We start from the raw sequence: 17,915 nt of genomic DNA on the forward strand, positions 1-17,915 counted from the left end.
AAATGTATTAAAAAAATTGCATTTTACTTTGTTGATAAACAAAAAAATTTTTGAAGAGAGCTTGTTCATGACAACATGTATATCAGTCTCATTTTGAAGAAAAGCTTTGAATAAAATATAAAATATTTAAATCTTAAAGCTGAAATATAAATAAATTTCAGTTTAAGGGTTGAAAAATCGTATTAATCAAAATTTTAAGGTAGACCCAATGGGTAATTTGTTGATCTTCAGCCTCCAAAAGGAGAAAAAACCGAGTTGCCTCCCTGGATATCGCAATCCATAAAAATACAGGTAAACATTAGAGTTACTTCCCCCTGTGACTCGAGTCGACAGCAAAGACAAACGAAACTAGAAAGAGGACAGTAAAATTCCTAAAGACAGGTTACAGCATAATAATGGTAGGTACCCAAGTATTGATTTGTGAGCGTGACGGTTTAGTATTGCATCGAAATACCGACCTAAATAACTCCCCAACACGTGGACAAACTGGAATTTTCTCTGTTGTTAAAGTTAGTTAACCATAACATGTTTTATAAGTTAGAGAGATTGCTGCATGTATTATGAATAATAATAGAGAAAGAAAAAGTAGGAGAGAGTTTTGTTTAGCTATTTACAGTTCGTGTTGTTGTAAACAATTACAAGGTTTTAATTTTGAAAGTTCTCTTAGATCACAGGCCTCTGCATTTCTATCAATAAGCCGTTAAATGTAGGGGAAGAGAGAGATATACCCTATCTATATATAAATATGTATATGTATTTATATGTGTATTTATATATAGATAGGGTATATATCTTTCTTTCCCCCTACATTTAACGGCTTATATTATTGATGAAAATTCAGAGGCCTGTGCTTAGATTTTGATAACAGTTTTAAAATGGGCCAACCGTTTATGATATAAAAAAACATGAGTATTTTGTTTCTTCCAAATTTAAGACCCAATGAACATACACATGCAGGTACACAAGATTAGCATAATGTAATAAACAAGGGATGTCGGCAGCTGGAAAGTCAGAAATCATGATGTCAATAGTTTAATGGTCAATTAAGTAAGAAAAAAAGAGGGGGTAAAAGTCATAAATACAAACAATTAGAAATGATACCTATTTTTCTGATTTGATCCATTTCATTAATTTTTAGGCATCTTTTCGTGCAGAGACTGACAGCTTTGGAGAAATCCAGGTTCCTGCAGACAAGTACTATGGAGCAAACACTGCTCGTTCCATCATTAACTTCAACATAGGCGGACCATCAGAACGAATGCCTGTACGAAATCATTTGAGAATGTGTTAAATGGATTTAGGGAAACGAATTAGGCCTAGAGTCATATTAAAAAAAGAAAGAAAATATTGCAGGGTTGTCTCTAAGACCCGGGGGGCAGAGAATTCCCCCGTCTAAAATGACGTAAATACCTGGCTAATATTGCAATTCAAACACAATCCAACTATAAGCTAGACCCCCTAGACCCCTTTTACTTTTTAATTTCCTCCTTCTACTTCAATTTTTAGAGACAACCCTGATATTGACTCATTCATTGACAATCTAAGTGTCGTTTTGATTGGCTTCCTCAACATTATTTTAGCAAAATCATGTTATTAAAGATTATATATGTTTCAGAAAGGTTACAGTGTTAAAAAATTGTACATGTGCATTGTTATCCTGAATGCTATATGATATTAACATACACAGTACTGGCGTAGATTTACCCTTTAAGATCTACTTATATTGCCCAATGTTACAGCTGCAATAGCTGTGAAATAGATGAATATAGCGGGGCTGCGGGGGTAGTTCTACAGTTTTATCACACAGACAATCCAATGCATTGTTTAATAATTTTGTGATTGTGTCACCTGTCCTTTAATTGTCTTTAATGAAAACAAATGTCAGAAGAGAAATCTTGCAGTATTTTCATTGCATAAATCTTAACAGAAATGAAAAGTAAACAACACGTATATGTACTACAAGGCAGAATTAAATACTTTGGATATTTGTATGGATAAAAGAACACAATAAGGGATCCATATGCATGTGGGACAGACTACTGGTATTTGTATCAATTAAGCACTAATCATATACACACTTGTCAACTTATTTAAAACATTTACCGGGTATTAACATCTTTGTACTGTCACTAAATTACATGTAACTTGAATTAGAGAGCAATGCGTTTTAGGATTTATTTTTTGATTTAACTTTTGCAAATGCCTCATTTTCTCAAAAGTTGTCCTTCTTGTTTGTTATCATAATTATGAGATTCCACAATGTTATCTCCATGGAAATTCAATTTTTCATAAAGCACAGAATTATTTGATAAGTCAACATGATTAACACCATTACAGCTTCCCATCATCAAGGCATTTGCGATCTTGAAGAAATGTGCTGCCAGGGTAAATCAAGAGTATGGACTGGATTCAACCATAGCTGACCTCATTGTCAGAGTAGCTGATGAGGTGAGTTAACACAGGAACCAAGAAATTGTTTTCCAAATATTCTCTTTTCAGATATTCAGCTACATACCATATACCGGCTTTAGGGCTTCATTGATCTGTTTGGTGGTAGATCTATGAGGTAACCTCCCTTTGGTTGTGTTTGTTTCAGATTGTTGCAAGATCAATCTTTGGGTTAAACAGTAACTTTGCTTTGATTGTTTATGACACTGAATTTCACTATATAAGTTAGTTCATTTTAACCAAAATGCTGCCTGTAGATAAGGGATTGGCAGAGGCTGTGAATTTAAGTTCCTTTTCAAATTCAAAATTCAGAATTTAAGATAAAAGCAGTCCTCTTAAATGTTTTTGAATCAAAAGTAGTGGTACTTACCATATTTAAACAGGCCCTTTGAGATGGCTACCATCTCAATAATGTCAAGTTATTTCCCTTTTTTGTTCACAATTATGGAGATTATAGCTGGACAGCCATGGGATCACTTTTCTTTGGTCTTTCATTAATTCACTGTGTTTGTTCACAGATTATAGCAGGAATGCTATGGGGATCACTTGACTTCCCTTTAGCCGCTCATTAATTTACTGTGTTTTTCACAGATTATAGCTGGACAGCTATGGGATCAGTTTCCTTTGATCATTCATTAATTCTTTGTGTTTGTTCACAGATTATAGCTGGACAGCTATGGGATCACTTCCCTTTGGTCGGTAATTAATTCAGTGTGTTTGTTCACAGATTATAGCTGGACAGCTATGGGATCACTTCCCTTTGGTCGGTCATTAATTCACAGTGTATGTTCACAGATTATAGCTGGACAGCTATGGGATCACTTCCCATTGGTCGGTCATTAATTCAGTGTGTTTGTTCACAGATTATAGCTGGACAGCTATGGGATCACTTCCCTTTGGTGGTTCATAAATTCACAGTGTTTGTTCACAGATTATAGCGGGACAGCTATGGGATCACTTCCCTTTGGTGGTTCATAAATTCACAGTGTTTGTTCACAGATTATAGCGGGACAGCTATGGGATCACTTCCCTTTGGTCGGTCATTAATTTAGTCTGTTTGTTCACAGATTATAGCTGGACAGCTATGGGATCACTTCCCTTTGGTCGGTCATTAATTCAGTGTGTTTGTTCACAGATTATAGCGGGACAGCTATGGGATCACTTCCCTTTGGTCGGTCATTAATTCAGTCTGTTTGTTCACAGATTATAGCGGGGCAGCTATGGGATCACTTCCATTTGGTGGTTCATAAATTCACAGTGTTTGTTCACAGATTATAGCGGGACAGCTATGGGATCACTTCCCTTTGGTGGTTCATCAATTCACAGTGTTTGTTCACAGATTATAGCTGGACAGCTATGGGATCACTTCCCTTTGGTCGGTCATAAATTAGCAGTGTTTGTTCACAGATTATAGCGGGACAGCTATGGGATCACTTCCCTTTGGTCGGTCATTAATTCAGTGTGTTTGTTCACAGATTATAGCCGGACAGCTATGGGATCACTTCCCTTTGGTGGTTCATAAATTCACAGTGTTTGTTCACAGATTATAGCTGGACAGCTATGGGATCACTTCCCCTTGGTCAGTCATTAATTCAGTGTGTTTGTTCACAGATTATAGCTGGACAGCTATGGGATCACTTCCCTTTGGTGGTTCATAAATTCACAGTGTTTGTTCACAGATTATAGCGGGACAGCTATGGGATCACTTCCCTTTGGTGGTTCATAAATTCACAGTGTTTGTTCACAGATTATAGCGGGACAGCTATGGGATCACTTCCCATTGGTGGTGTGGCAGACAGGCTCGGGGACCCAGACAAACATGAACATTAATGAGGTCATCAGCAATAGAGCTATTGAACTCTCAGGAGGAACAATGGGCTCCAAGCAACCTGTTCACCCAAATGACCATGTCAACATGTCCCAGGTTTGTTAAGAACTGGATGAAATCATTGCATGAAATTATAGTTCAATGCCAGGAGTCATTTTAGTCATTGGATATCAAATAAAAATCATGACAATATTTTGCAATGGTCATTTTACTTATTGGAAATAACATTAATTATGACTGTATTGTTAACTTGCAACTGCAGTAAATATGGAGATATATCCATATTCTCTTTATTTAATTACACTGCAATTTAATATTTATGTATTGTAGAGCTCTAACGACACTTTTCCGACAGCCATGCACATTGCTGTCGTCCTTGAGGTCCAGGAGAGATTGTTGCCGGGGCTAAAGGTTCTACTCAAATCATTGGAAACTAAAAAACAGGAGTTCAAGGACATTGTCAAGATCGGCAGGACTCATCTACAGGTGAAGACTAACAAAAAATGGTTCTATGTAATCATTTTAAGATTGCCACAGGCACACATATTAGTAACCCCTCTAAAATGAAAATGCATATCAAAAAATAATTGTTGATAATCTGAGATTAACACCCCCTTGAATACAGTACATGTACAGGTGTCTTATACAGGTTGTAGAGACGTAAACTGGTGGTTGACATCTTAAGACCAGATAAATGCATGAATTTGTTTGGTAATTAATTATTTTATGCTTACTTTTTAAAGCCTAAACCCTTTTAAGCTTGTTAACTTATTGATAATGATCTTACTAATGTGCATTTTTCAGCAGCTTTTTTGGTTGGAATACAATCTATTTTTGAAGGAAACTGTTAAAATATCTGCTTTGTTAAATTGTTAATCTAACATAGATCTACATGGAAAGATTAATAACGTAATCCATAAAGTGACAAGTTTCAACCCACAGCATAAGGTTATAAGTAACAAATGCTTAACCTGTGGAGCTTTAAAAGACAAATTCATTCAAAGAATTTCGCCTATGTTGCTTACATGTAACTGTTATGATTCTGCTACTGAACATCAATTCTGCTATTAGATTATATTTCACACTGTAAAAGATTAAATTTTCTTTCTGTTTACAGGATGCCACTCCTTTGACCTTAGGTCAAGAGTTCAGTTCCTTTGTACATCAGATAGAGAATGGAATAGAAAGAGTGAACGCTACACTTCCACGTTTATATCATCTAGCAGCAGGTAAATTTTTTTTCACAATTTTTTTGGCTTAAATTATTTTTTGCAGACACAAGTTGTCTTTCATGTTTTCAGGACTATCCTAAATGGTACAAATTAAGTGATTGAGTTTTTAGCAGGCTACAATCAAATTGCTAAAATAAACCAAAGCTAGCACCATGCAAAAAAATCTGTTATATAGTAAATCATGTTTTCCAAAAAGGATGGAATATTTTAAAAAAAAAGAGTCAGACTTAAATTAACATGTTTCTCATTGTAATAATACTTAATATACCTGGTATATTCTTGAGGAGGGACAGCAGTAGGCACAGGACTGAACTCCAGAATTGGCTTTGCAGAAAAGGTGGCCGCCAAAATAGCAGAGGAAACAGGTGATTTACTTCTCTAAACATTTCAGTTTAATGTTATAATTAATTAAAGCATGAAGGTATTGTTGTCAATCTCCATCATCAGAAACCCGTGACCTTTACCCTTTTTGGTTTTATGAATTGGCTCCTTTACGCTTTACCTTAAGTGCAAATGCTAACACTATTGTTGATCATGATAGTACCGGTACATGTACTATATGTTTTTATGACAAGATTTTATTTTCACATCTTTAAAACTATCAGAATTTTATTTTCGTACCCCTAAAAACACCAAATTTTACTTTCAAAAGTAATGATAATTGAAAATGACAACCATTCATTAATCATAGCCCAGCTTTTAGTTTAAATAATGCAACAACTTTAATTAGATATTTATTTTTGAAATACAGGCTACCCTTTTGTGACTGCTCCAAATAAATTTGAAGCTTTGTCAGCACACGATGCATTGGTGGAACTCCATGGATCACTGAATGTGTTAGCTTGTAGTCTGATGAAAATAGCCAATGATATTAGACATCTGGGGTCAGGGCCTCGTTGTGGAATTGGTGAACTCTCGTTACCTGAGAATGAGGCTGGAAGTAGTATCATGCCAGGTAAAATAATTAAAGTGTGTTATGATCTAGTGATGTTCAAAATGTTTATGTTGAATTACCTCTCAATTGTTCTCAAATTGACCAATGAAGTGTTGTTTTTTAATTCTTTAATTGCATAAAATTGTGCATGTAAATCATGATGGCAATAAGATTACATGAACTAAATGTTTAATATTGATATGGCATTTAGGAAAGGTAAATCCAACACAGTGTGAAGCTGTTACCATGGTTGCAGCTCAGGTGATGGGAAACCATGTTGCAGTGACGGTAGGTGGAAGTAACGGCCATTTTCAGTTGAATGTATTCAAACCAGTGATCGTCACAAATGTACTACAGTCTGTTAGACTGATCGGAGACTCTTGTGTGTCATTCTCCAAAAACTGTGTGGATGGAATAATACCGAATACAGAGAAGATTAATCGTTTTGTAAACGAGTCTCTGATGCTGGTCACGGCACTGAATCCACACATAGGGTACGACCGCGCGGCAAAGATAGCTAAGCATGCTCATACCACAGGGTCCACGTTAAAAATGGCCGCCGTGTCACTGCAGATGCTGACTGAGGAGGAGTTTGACATCAAAGTTCAACCAAAAGACATGTTAGGACCAAAGTAATGCCACTGCAGCAGAACAAATTCCTAGACCCATGAGAGTCATTCGGACATGTATTGATTGTACACATGTAATGAAATTCAAATCTTGCAAAGATCTGAGCATACATTAATGTTTTATTTCATCTGTTGGTCTGTGACAATAGTCGATATTTGTCATTCCCAATATTGTCCCCATAATTTTTTCATGTCTTCCAATAAAGACATCTTCCTAGTTGATGGACAAAAATGCATTGTCCTGTATTCCGGTCATTTCAAGGTTTTCGATTAAATAAGAGGCATTATAGTTAGATATGGGGTTTATTTTCAATGAGAGTTTTTAAAAGATAAGATTTTTTGTGCAGTTGCAAGTTAATTTTTTTTAATATGTACATGTACCTCTTATTGTAGACATTATTAATGAACAGTATTTGTGTTTAACATCAGACCCAACAATACATTTAGTGTCATGAGGTTTTGTTTTGTAAATTTTTGCAAATTTCCTTTTTAAGTAGAAGTTTTAGAAAGAGTACCTTGGAAGTTTGCTAATAATGAGAAAGAAGGCTATACCTCTTACCATCGACATTAACAAACCTTATTAGAAGGGGTGATTTTAATTCGATTCAAATGAAGCCAGGTATGACATATAATATTTTCCAAGTTTATGTAAATGATAACCAGATACACAGTATTCTTTTGATACTGTATAGTACTGTATAGCCAAGATGTATTTCTCTGTGATTCTGACATTCTCATATCAGCATGTATTTGTACAGTATACTTGTCAGTTCCTGGAGTGCCTTGTAACCACATTCCATTTGTATTTCTTAGTTGTCTTTCTTTGATCTAGCCATCTACAGATTATGTGATGAAAGAACCAGGATTCAGTTATTTTTTAGTGCTCTTAATCAGAATTATGTAAATATTTCAAACCATTTTAATTCAAAACATTTTGGGTGTTAAAGATTACTAATTTTAAACACTTTTGTCATTGAGTCAACTATTAATATGTGAGATATATAATTGTATGTTATTTAGTATTGATATTTCACTGAATTTGCTGTTTAATAATCAGCACTGAAACAAAAAATTAACGGTAAACATACTGGAATTGAAAATTGTATACATGTATAACATTTCCACCACCAACTGGAAATAATCTCATTATTGCAAATTAGTCAAAATCCACATCACAGATCTTTAAACTTCAAGAAACTGTACCAAAAGTTGAGAGAAAATGACTTCCAGTTTTTTTTTTTCATCTTATACTCAGATATGAAAATTTGTTTGAAGTTGATAATAGCCAACAAAAAAAACTTGCAGAACTTGGATCAAAAGTTCACAAGTCTGTGGCTACTGCAAAACCTTATTTTTTGCATGAAATTTTTTCCATAACTTTTTTTCATTTAATCTTTTGTACAACAGTGAAATTTAACTACCGTACATTTATACATTACCTTTAGCTTGCAATGCTAATAATTTTTTTGTCGTCTTGAGTCACAAAAGGTATTCCAATCAGGTAGTTTTCTATCTTTGTTTATTATGAAAACGAATTGTGATCTTTTGTGTATACATATCAATGATAAAATAACAACATATATGAACATATTCTATTTGTGTACTGCGGAATAGTGTTCGTGAGCATGCATGGATCCAGAACATTTTTCCATGGGGGTGGGGTCTAAGGAATAATTGTGTCTGGGGCCCGGTGCATATTTTTGACAATTTTACTAATAATGAATTTAATCAATTTTAATTTTCCAGGGGAGGGGTTTCCGGACCCCCTACGACCAACCTCTAGATCCACGCATGATGTGTACAATGTTTTTCGTTGGTTATATGTTTTGCTGAATGTGCATTTTTTATTAAACTATTGATTTATCTAAAACAGACTTTCATCCAGTTTTATTTTGGTAACCAATGATAGCATTTATCTTATTCTTGTCAGAGCTTTTTTGACGATCATTTCAATCTTCATTGTTTGTGAGATTCAAAAAAAGACGAAAAAAAAAGGAAAGTGCCAAATATCGCGATACTTGGTTCTTTTTATAAGTATTTATTTATCGCCTGTCGCAGTCATTCTGCAGACTGTTCACTCAGCAGATGTATTTATAGATTACAGTTATCATTGATATCATGCTAAAACTCGTGGAGCAAAACAACCAAGATCAACCCGACTTGATACGTCACGCTGCCGAATCCTGCATGTAAATCGAAACTTCAACACAAGCGTACATGACGTTTTGGCGCCCAGATTGTACGTGGAGTTTTTGAAGGTGCTATTACCCCCGAGTCTTTCTCTTTGCTTGATACAAGGTAAACGGTCAACTGCCGAAAGCAAAACAAACGCTTTTCTAAATGAAGCCTAACATCCATTGCGAGCAACGTCATGTGCCTCGTTTACGATTGCTTCTTGTTTTGATTGAGGGGGCTTGATTTTTTATTTTGTTGATAAATATGTCAAAATATTGAGCGGTAAGGGTGGAACAAAGATTCTGATAAGCCCAATAGACAAGACAACCTCCAGCCGATTGCTACCTTATCTCTGCGACTGTATCTCCACAGAGCAAACAGAGAAACCATATCGACTACGTCACTGATGGGCTAAGACAACGTTAGAAAAAAACTATAATACAATCGCAAATCCATTACCCAATATCATCCATAACCCCCACAAAACCTAGGCAACACAAGTTCCTCTTCTTGAACATGCAGATTGTTGCAGGAAAGTGGCAGATAGACAGGTCGCGTTGTACTGTTGGTTCCGATAATTTTGGAGTAATCGCGTAGATTTAACGTATTTCTCAGTCGTTATTAGAGATATATATCAACGTTTGTGTGGATCTTGTGTTAAAAGTCGGCTGATGAATCAATTTGAAGACGGCGGGAATCTCATGTTTTACAAAATATCTTTATTGACATAAATTGTATAAATTATGTAACATGCTCCAAACAGACACACATAAGTTAAATGTAATGTATTATCAAAATTGTTTTTGGCATTTTGCGAGGCCTGTAAATCTTTTAAGCTATCCTAAGTACCAACTAAAACATCCCACTATCTTTATTTTTGAATGGCAATGTTTCATTCTGTCGATAAAACAATGGAAGGAAGCGTTCACCACAGTACACGATGATAGCTCTGTATCGCTTTTTTTTCATTCCTGTTTTTCAGGATGAGAGAGTGAATTTTAAACTTGAAATCGAAAGAATTCCATGCATTTAGAACTTTCAACTGCTTGTAAAATGAGATGAAATAACTAAATACGAAAATAAAATAATCGAAATTAAACATGTGAATCTTTTCCATCCTAGATGCATCAATGACAACTTTAAAGATATCAAAAGCGTCTCCGATCAGACAACCCAAAATTAAGACTGTTGGGGCTTATCTCGCGACTTGTCGCAAGCTTATCGTAACTAGAGAGTCGAATGTTTCGCTGACAGCCGACAGTTCTCTTGGTGCCATTTGGAATATTTTACTTCTCTAAAGTTTTATAAAATTGACGATATTTCTGTCACTTTCAAGCGGAACAGCGTGTTTGCTAATCTACGTACCATCAAAAGAGAAAAATCTAATCTTTTTTGCGTTTGGTTTATCTATCTCTTTTCATCAGGACCACGTCCAGACGATGTTCGTTTCAAGAATCGCGCTAAAATACATTGCGCAAATGTCACGGAACTCAATGTATGATCGAGTATTTCTTCAAGTATCCCAATTTGTCTTGTAGATAAGAATCTCTCAGGTTGTTCCGGTATCTTTTCATAAAACATATTCGTAAAATATGTTTAATTAATATGGCATTACATTAAATGAATTAAAAAGAAGCCATGCTCTTGATAACTGCTAACGTATTGAAGAAGCACAGCTGACATGATAACCGACGAGATTTCAAGTCAAACACGCCTTTATGTCGGACCAAAAACAGGAAGCTTCACAGCAAGATTTAACCTTTTGTTAAGAAACGGTTTTTTCTTGTAATACAGATAAATCACATATGATACAAAACAGCTACTCAAATGAAATTTGTTATATTTTTTTGCAAAGCGTGCAGTTGTTGCACCGCATCGACTTCAGTCGCAAAGCCAGCTTTAAACGAATATATTTTAGTTGCATTGATCACAGATTTAGATAAAAAAAAAAGAAAGAAAGAAAGAAGCAAACCCAATGCAAAGAATTATACATATATAAAACTACAACAACTATCTTTTTTTTGTTTATTGTGAAATGCATGAAATACAATAATTAATAACAAAACATTTACAAACTTGAGTGTGGTGGACGGACGCGTGAACGGGGACACAACCACGTCCACTGCAGTTAGAGTCAGTCGAACACACTCGTATATAAATAGTAACAATGGACTCCAACGAACACACTCAATGAAACTGAACTCATATTTGATCGAATTTTTGTAAGAAGAAACTGATGCATCTAAAAAGTGAAGACATTCATTGCAAAACTATTTGCTATGAATTATTTGAGTTTGCTTACAAATATTTGCTTGCAAAAAATAATCAAAAATCAAAGCAACGGATACACATTTATATTTTGGTCCAATAACACTTTTATTATAGGGATATTTATCTGTTAAACAAAAGATTTTTTTGTAAATGAAGAACCAAATATAAAACTTTACAGAGTGCACTGCAAGAACAAAAATTCCAGGCGAGAATTTGCAATTACACATGTAATTAAAGGAAGTGTAATTACAGACATTGTGAAATAATGGCCCATTATGAAAACGCATGAAGATATGAAGAGATAATTAAATAATTTAAATGACATAACAACTTCAAAAAGACAATGTCCTTCTGGAGACAATATATGATTTAATGAAATTCTCCAGGGAGAACAACTTTTCCAATGTACCCAGTGCAGAAATACATGTAAATTTGTATACAACGCTGTGATCATATCTGAATACACAAAATAATATATAATTGGTCACCTGAGGTTACTTTCATTACTCTTATGTGAAGGTAAATTTATTTCTGATTTTTCTATGTACATGTATGTTGTACAAATGTTATTATATATATTTAGAATGTTAAACGCATGCCCTGTATGTCATATAACACGGGTGTATTAGTATTGATGGGTATTCAAGTAATGTAACTTATTGATTTTGTTTAATGATTGATTGATTGATTTTTTTTTATGGAAGGTCGTGACAACCTAGATTAGATGCTCAAATGCCCCCAACAAACTATTGTGACTTTTTGTGTCTATTTTGAAATGAAAAATGAAAGGTTTAAACTTGACTCATAAGTATATAACAATTATGCACGTTATCAACATATGATATCTTAAACATGTATTGGGCAAAAGGTTCAATGGGTATGTGTTTTTAAGAATTACCACAAGCAAGGTTTTTTGAGGAAGCAATAAGAAAGGGGAAAATTAAACATACTTAAATCCTTCGATTGGTATCTTTATCTGAAAATACATACTAGTGTTGAGAAGGTTTCTGTTTACATGTTATGATCAATCTAGTATTCCATCTAATATGCTGTTGATAACAGTCAATTAATATATGGAAATGCAGTGTATTGGAGTTTATGACAAAAATATAGGCATATACGTACAATGTAGGAAAAATCTGAAAAATGAAGACAATGCATTTTATTACACATACTGGCCCTATGTCATGTAAAATCTCAAACATCAAGTGAGGAACACTCCCCACAGCTTCATAATAAATATTTCTACTGTAAAATATAAATATATAAACATTTACAGATCTACATTGTCAATCAACAAAATTAAACAACAAATTGTTCATCATGAATCACAGCAAACCTCATCAGTATTTAATCTCACTGCACAAATGACACTGGCTTGAAGCCTGTGCACAGAATATAGTGCTTGCACAGCACATTCATTGTCTGTGCTATCACAGTCCTCTACATTCACTGCACAATATTGAGCATGGGTCACTTTATGCAAATCTGCAACAGTCAAAAGATTTCACATGTTTAGGACTTGTCAGTATTTCACATGTATTCCCTATTGTGCAATTTGATGCCCAGACTGGCTATATTGTTTTAATGTACATGTATTCTTCATCATTAGGAAATAATGAAAACAATGTTATTCGAAGATTATGATGAGCTCCACTGATCTGAATTCTCAATACACACTACAGTCACAGGGTCTGTAGCTATGGTAACTGTTTTTTGAGGCACAGATCGACTGGTTCCCGGTGAACTGGTTTCCTGTTTCCATGACGACTGCCCAGGAATCACTCTATGTACTAACGGTTTGGAGTTAATCAGGGACATAGTGTCCGAGTCATCTGATTTTGGGGAACTACTACTCTCTGATGTTGACAAGGGAGCATCTATGTTGTCTAGATCTAAATAGTTTCTGTCTCTGGACAATAGTTGTTCTATCTGAACTCTTAAGTCTGTAAAATTGGGGCGGTCAGTAGGAACTTCAATCCAACACTGGCGCATAATGGTGTACCTGAAACAAAGAATTTCAAAAATTACTTAAGGAAAAAAAAAAAAACTCTCCAAAAGCCCAAACTGATGAATATTTCCAATTTTTGTTTTCCCTTTGGTTTTGATTCTTACAAAATCTGACACATTTCTGAGATAGGCAGTTGAAATTCTGTGTTAAAATCTAACGCAGCTCTCTTGATGGATTGCTTTGCGTCAAATCTAGAAAAACTTAACTAAACAAACACTACCGTATATACTGTGCATATCTAAATCTTTGTAAGAAAAATAAAGAAAAACCTCTGGAATTTCATTCAAAGACTGATAATGAAAGTGCAGATATTATTTTTTGGGGTAAAATAAGACAACACAAGATAAAAAGACCTTTTGAAATTCTTGAATTCACCTCAAGTTGAGAAATCAAGTTAATTCAAACATATCATTACAACAGTATATCAAAATAAAAAAAAAAAAAAAAAAAATTGATCTAACGGTTACAGATTTTTGATATGTTGTTTTTAAGATATATGTGAATACAGTGTTCTAAATAACAGACATATTTTAAGGGTACAAAAGCTAATATTCTCCATGGGAGGCCATATCTTTTTCATAAAATATATATGAAACAAATTTGAAAGAAGAAGCTATATAGAATTTCCTGTGGTTTAAATCTTGACACACTGGCATACACACAAAATGTGTGCAGGTTTGAAAAAACGAAATCCAGCTGATAAAAACTAAAAGATGTAAACCAGGGAATATCTTTGGAAAAAAAACCACAAAAACATCTGAGATTAGATTTATACTTGGGTGCGGTCACTTCCGCATCATCATTAAAATGCATTGTGCATTTTCTTTTTGTTCAACACCATTTAATGAAAATTTCATGTACTAATGGGATTGTGCATGGTTGTCTGGCAGAATGAGTCAGAAACAAAGATGTTATTTTCTCAACCCACATTGTGGAAATCATTAAAATCAGTTATTCAAAGTAAACGTAATGACTGAGATTTGTGTAGTAATGTAAAAAGCTGAATTATATGAATTATTCACAGTTCTCTAGCAGTGTTTGTTTGTTTTTTTCTTCTCCCTAATACCTCCCATATCTTGTTAATCAGAAATGTCTTTGACCCCATATTTCACTACACATTACTTAGCCAAAGTTATGTTACAATATGATAACAACTTGTCAAAAAAATCAAACTTGGCACAAGATCTGATGCAAATGGACCAAAAACTACGTATCATGAGAACTTGTTAGATCTTACATGTAAAAGTGGTAAAGATGCGATGAGACACGGGATGACCTTGACAATGAAAATAAATTAAAAGAAAAGCAAAATGTTAACAGCAACAGCCAAAAAACGGAGGACATAAAGTCAGTTTGTCCATAACTCTTGAAATAAAGACGGAGAGGTGACAGTTTTAGGCCGAGTACTTCAGGTGCTTTGTCTAGAAATTTCTTAATCTGCAGGAAAGCGGAGAACAATGCATCTGAAGAGCTGCGCAATTTTACTGAAGGATTTACGTGGGATTTGAGAAGAGCAGGTTTTTATTTTTATTCTGATCCACACCTGCTGAGAAATTTTATCACATCTCCTCATGCAGAGGAGGCTCCTATTCCAGAGCATTGTCAGTCTGTCTGCCAAAAGTTTCCTCAGTAAAATCAAATTAAGTTAATTTTGGAGTGGTCTACAGGGCCATATCTGCTAAGGTAAACAGCTGAGATCTGAAGTTTCTATAGGCTTAGTATGGAAATATTGTAAAGTCAGAATGATAAAAAACAACACCCTAATCCAATTAGCTTTAAATGAAAATGAAGATAAAAACACATGCTTAGCTGATACTAGGCCAGTACGGTGCCACTTTACCCATAGTGCACTGCTCGAACCGTACACATCACAAGATTTGACCTTGATAATGAGGAATGACCCTGAGCATCTGTTTCTGATAATTTCAGTGATGTAATGAACTGTTTTGTATGTACATTTTGATTATACTTACAACTCTGATGAACAATTACTGGGTTTTTCCATTCTGTATCCATTGGCCAGAACATAGTAAAGATCGGCTAGAGCAATGTTTGGGTACGGAGAGCCACCTGGAGAAATCAGAGCGGAATATGTTAGTTTGATAAGGACTACATGTGCATCTGCAACAGTGCAGGTGCATTTTGTGGTTTAAAATATACAATGGTTTCATTAATATCCATGGGTGTCAGTTTTTGCATATTTTGCAATATTGTTTACAGAATACATAAATACAAAGACGTCAGCTCAAGCAAGATAATTTGTTCATTTCATTACATTGTTAAAGGGGCATGGTCACGATTTTGGTCAAATTTAATTTGTCTGTTTTTATTATTTACAATGCTTTATGAATGCATTTCTAATGATCGAATGAAATTTGGGTGTTTTAAGCAAGATACAGGGCTCACAATTCTTCGTCATGTAAACAAGGCTCGTGCCCTGTTTTTGTTTACATAGGTTCAATATACTAGTAAAAAATCTTTTTAAAGATGATTTGTCTATATTCTTATTATTTAAAGCCTAAATGAACAGTTCCTAACGATTAACACATTCATTTAAGGTATATAAGTGGAATTTTCACTTCAACATTCAAAATGTAAACAAAAGCTTTGTTTACATAGCGAGGAATTGTAAGCTCTGTAACTCGCTTATAACTCAACAAATGACACTCAAATTTTGGTTACCAATTAAATTTGCCTTACTGAAGCATTATAAACATTAAAATCGAAAAAATAATTTTTGACCAAAATCATGACCTTGCCCCTTTAAATATTACATGTAATTTGCATGGGAATATGATCAATATGAGATCAATGAAAATTGGTGCTTAACCAAAGATGATGAAAGAACAGTATATTTCATTCAAATGATACTAAAACTGCCAAATGATGAAATAAATCTGAAATATTTATGACCCTAAATTAATGTGTGCTCAAATCTTGGTAAAAAGTATGCATTAGATATATGTATACAATATATATTTTTTCATTTTGCTTTCATTAATGGAGAATATCTTTTTGATATTTTTTATCTTTGTTTTTCTCTGACACACACAATTAATTACAGAGGGTTCTACAAGACCTGCTCTAGGTTTACCTAATTAGTGCTTTGCTGGCTCTTAATTATAACCTGAATTAGCCTGGCCCCTTAGTCCTTACCCATGGTGATGATCTCCCACATCAGAATACCGAAGGACCAGACATCACTCTGAGTGGTGAAGATGCGGTCCCTTAGTGACTCGATGGCCATCCATTTCAGTGGCAGCTTGCCGCTGGTGATTTTGTGGTACTGGTTGTCGTTGTAGATGTCTCGAGACAGGCCAAAGTCACAGACTTTCACCACTTTGTTGTACCCTAACAGCACATTCCTGGCCGCTAAGTCACGGTGAACATATTTCTTGGCCGCCAGATACTCCTGAAAAAGACGGAGAAAGTTGATTGATGTAAGCCCATTCACTGATTCATAAAGAAAATAAAACAGTTTGAAGAGAAGCATATTAGTTTTGGAACACTAACAAAATTTATTATAACACATACAAGAAGAAATCTTGGAGGACTTGAACTTCTATTGCTAAAGTTACAATTTATTCTAAGGAGGAAATTTTCTCAAATCTATTCCATATACTGACTATCATAAGTTAATGCCTACATGAAAATTAATATATACTGCGTACTTATGTAAATACATTAAAAAATAATAATGATTGATATGAATACATGTATATTGGCATTCATTCATGAAACTTTTTCGATATAATTTTTACGTGAGTTGAGGATCTGAGCTGTATTTTCAGTTTATCCCCCTCTTTATACTAAGGAACCCAATAAAAATCAAACAAAAAAGTATTCGGAAGCAAGATCAATTTTGGATAAAATTCCATGAACATAAAATAGTCTAAATTTCTAGGAAATAATGCACCCGCAGTTGGCATAACTTGGCTAGAGGAGACATGTTTAAACAGCTAACTTCAAGCATTGATCCTGAAATGTGGGTGAATTGTTAAAAGATTTACGCTGGTATTTTGATTGCTCTGATTTTATCTGAAGCTTTGATTGAATGTATACTACAAAAACCTTTCCATAACACAAACAAAACAAGTCTAGAGAAAAAGAAGACAAGATTTGGCAACAAAACATTTCAGTATTACTGATAAAAAGGAAAACGCGCCTTATGTCCTTTTGGTACTGAGCTACAGTGTAGCTGATGCGTTGGTATATTGCTGTCTGGGTTCAAAATGGAAACCTGGCCCTGATAAAACACAGGGAGAACTCTAAGGAGTTCATAAAAACCATAGTAGTACAGAAAAGTAGGCCATTTAGTGAAAAAAGATTAACCTTCAATATTGGTAAAAGATAAACTGAATACATTGATGGGCTCTGCAGTGATTAG

The 17,915-nt window shown here is 34.5% G+C and overlaps 2 protein-coding genes across 2 annotated transcripts in view; one reads left to right on the forward strand and one right to left on the reverse strand.

The window, feature by feature from the left end:
- The first annotated feature begins 271 nt into the window (after positions 1–271).
- Positions 272–8,941, forward strand: LOC105320391 (fumarate hydratase, mitochondrial). The gene is made up of 9 exons (XM_066087002.1): positions 272–398; positions 1,139–1,264; positions 2,338–2,448; positions 4,196–4,372; positions 4,607–4,762; positions 5,394–5,505; positions 5,793–5,873; positions 6,260–6,463; positions 6,654–8,941. The coding sequence occupies exons 1-9, from the start codon at positions 396–398 to the stop codon at positions 7,076–7,078; spliced, it is 1,395 nt and encodes a 464-aa protein (XP_065943074.1). The 5' UTR covers positions 272–395; the 3' UTR covers positions 7,079–8,941.
- Positions 8,942–11,257: 2,316 nt separating this feature from the next.
- The window catches only part of LOC105320394 (uncharacterized), a 36,215-nt gene continuing 29,557 nt past the window's right edge, over positions 11,258–17,915 (reverse strand). Inside the window, exons 15-17 of the mRNA XM_011418321.4 lie at positions 16,685–16,940; positions 15,502–15,598; positions 11,258–13,522 (exon numbers count right to left, since the gene is read on the reverse strand). Coding sequence (XP_011416623.3) covers positions 13,159–13,522; positions 15,502–15,598; positions 16,685–16,940 — 717 coding nt within the window. The 3' untranslated portion in view covers positions 11,258–13,158. The remainder of the gene's footprint in view (positions 13,523–15,501; positions 15,599–16,684; positions 16,941–17,915) is intronic.

This window comes from Magallana gigas, chromosome 6 (genome assembly GCF_963853765.1).
Source record: "Magallana gigas chromosome 6, xbMagGiga1.1, whole genome shotgun sequence".
Classification (NCBI taxonomy): Eukaryota; Metazoa; Mollusca; class Bivalvia; order Ostreida; family Ostreidae; genus Magallana; species Magallana gigas.

Excerpts from the sequence above, each read along its gene's own strand:
- LOC105320391 (XM_066087002.1), top strand. Across the intron at positions 5,874-6,259 it reads CAAAATAGCAGAGGAAACAG|GCTACCCTTTTGTGACTGCT; the intron begins GTGATTTACTTC and ends TTTGAAATACAG. Across the intron at positions 6,464-6,653 it reads TGGAAGTAGTATCATGCCAG|GAAAGGTAAATCCAACACAG; the intron begins GTAAAATAATTA and ends TATGGCATTTAG.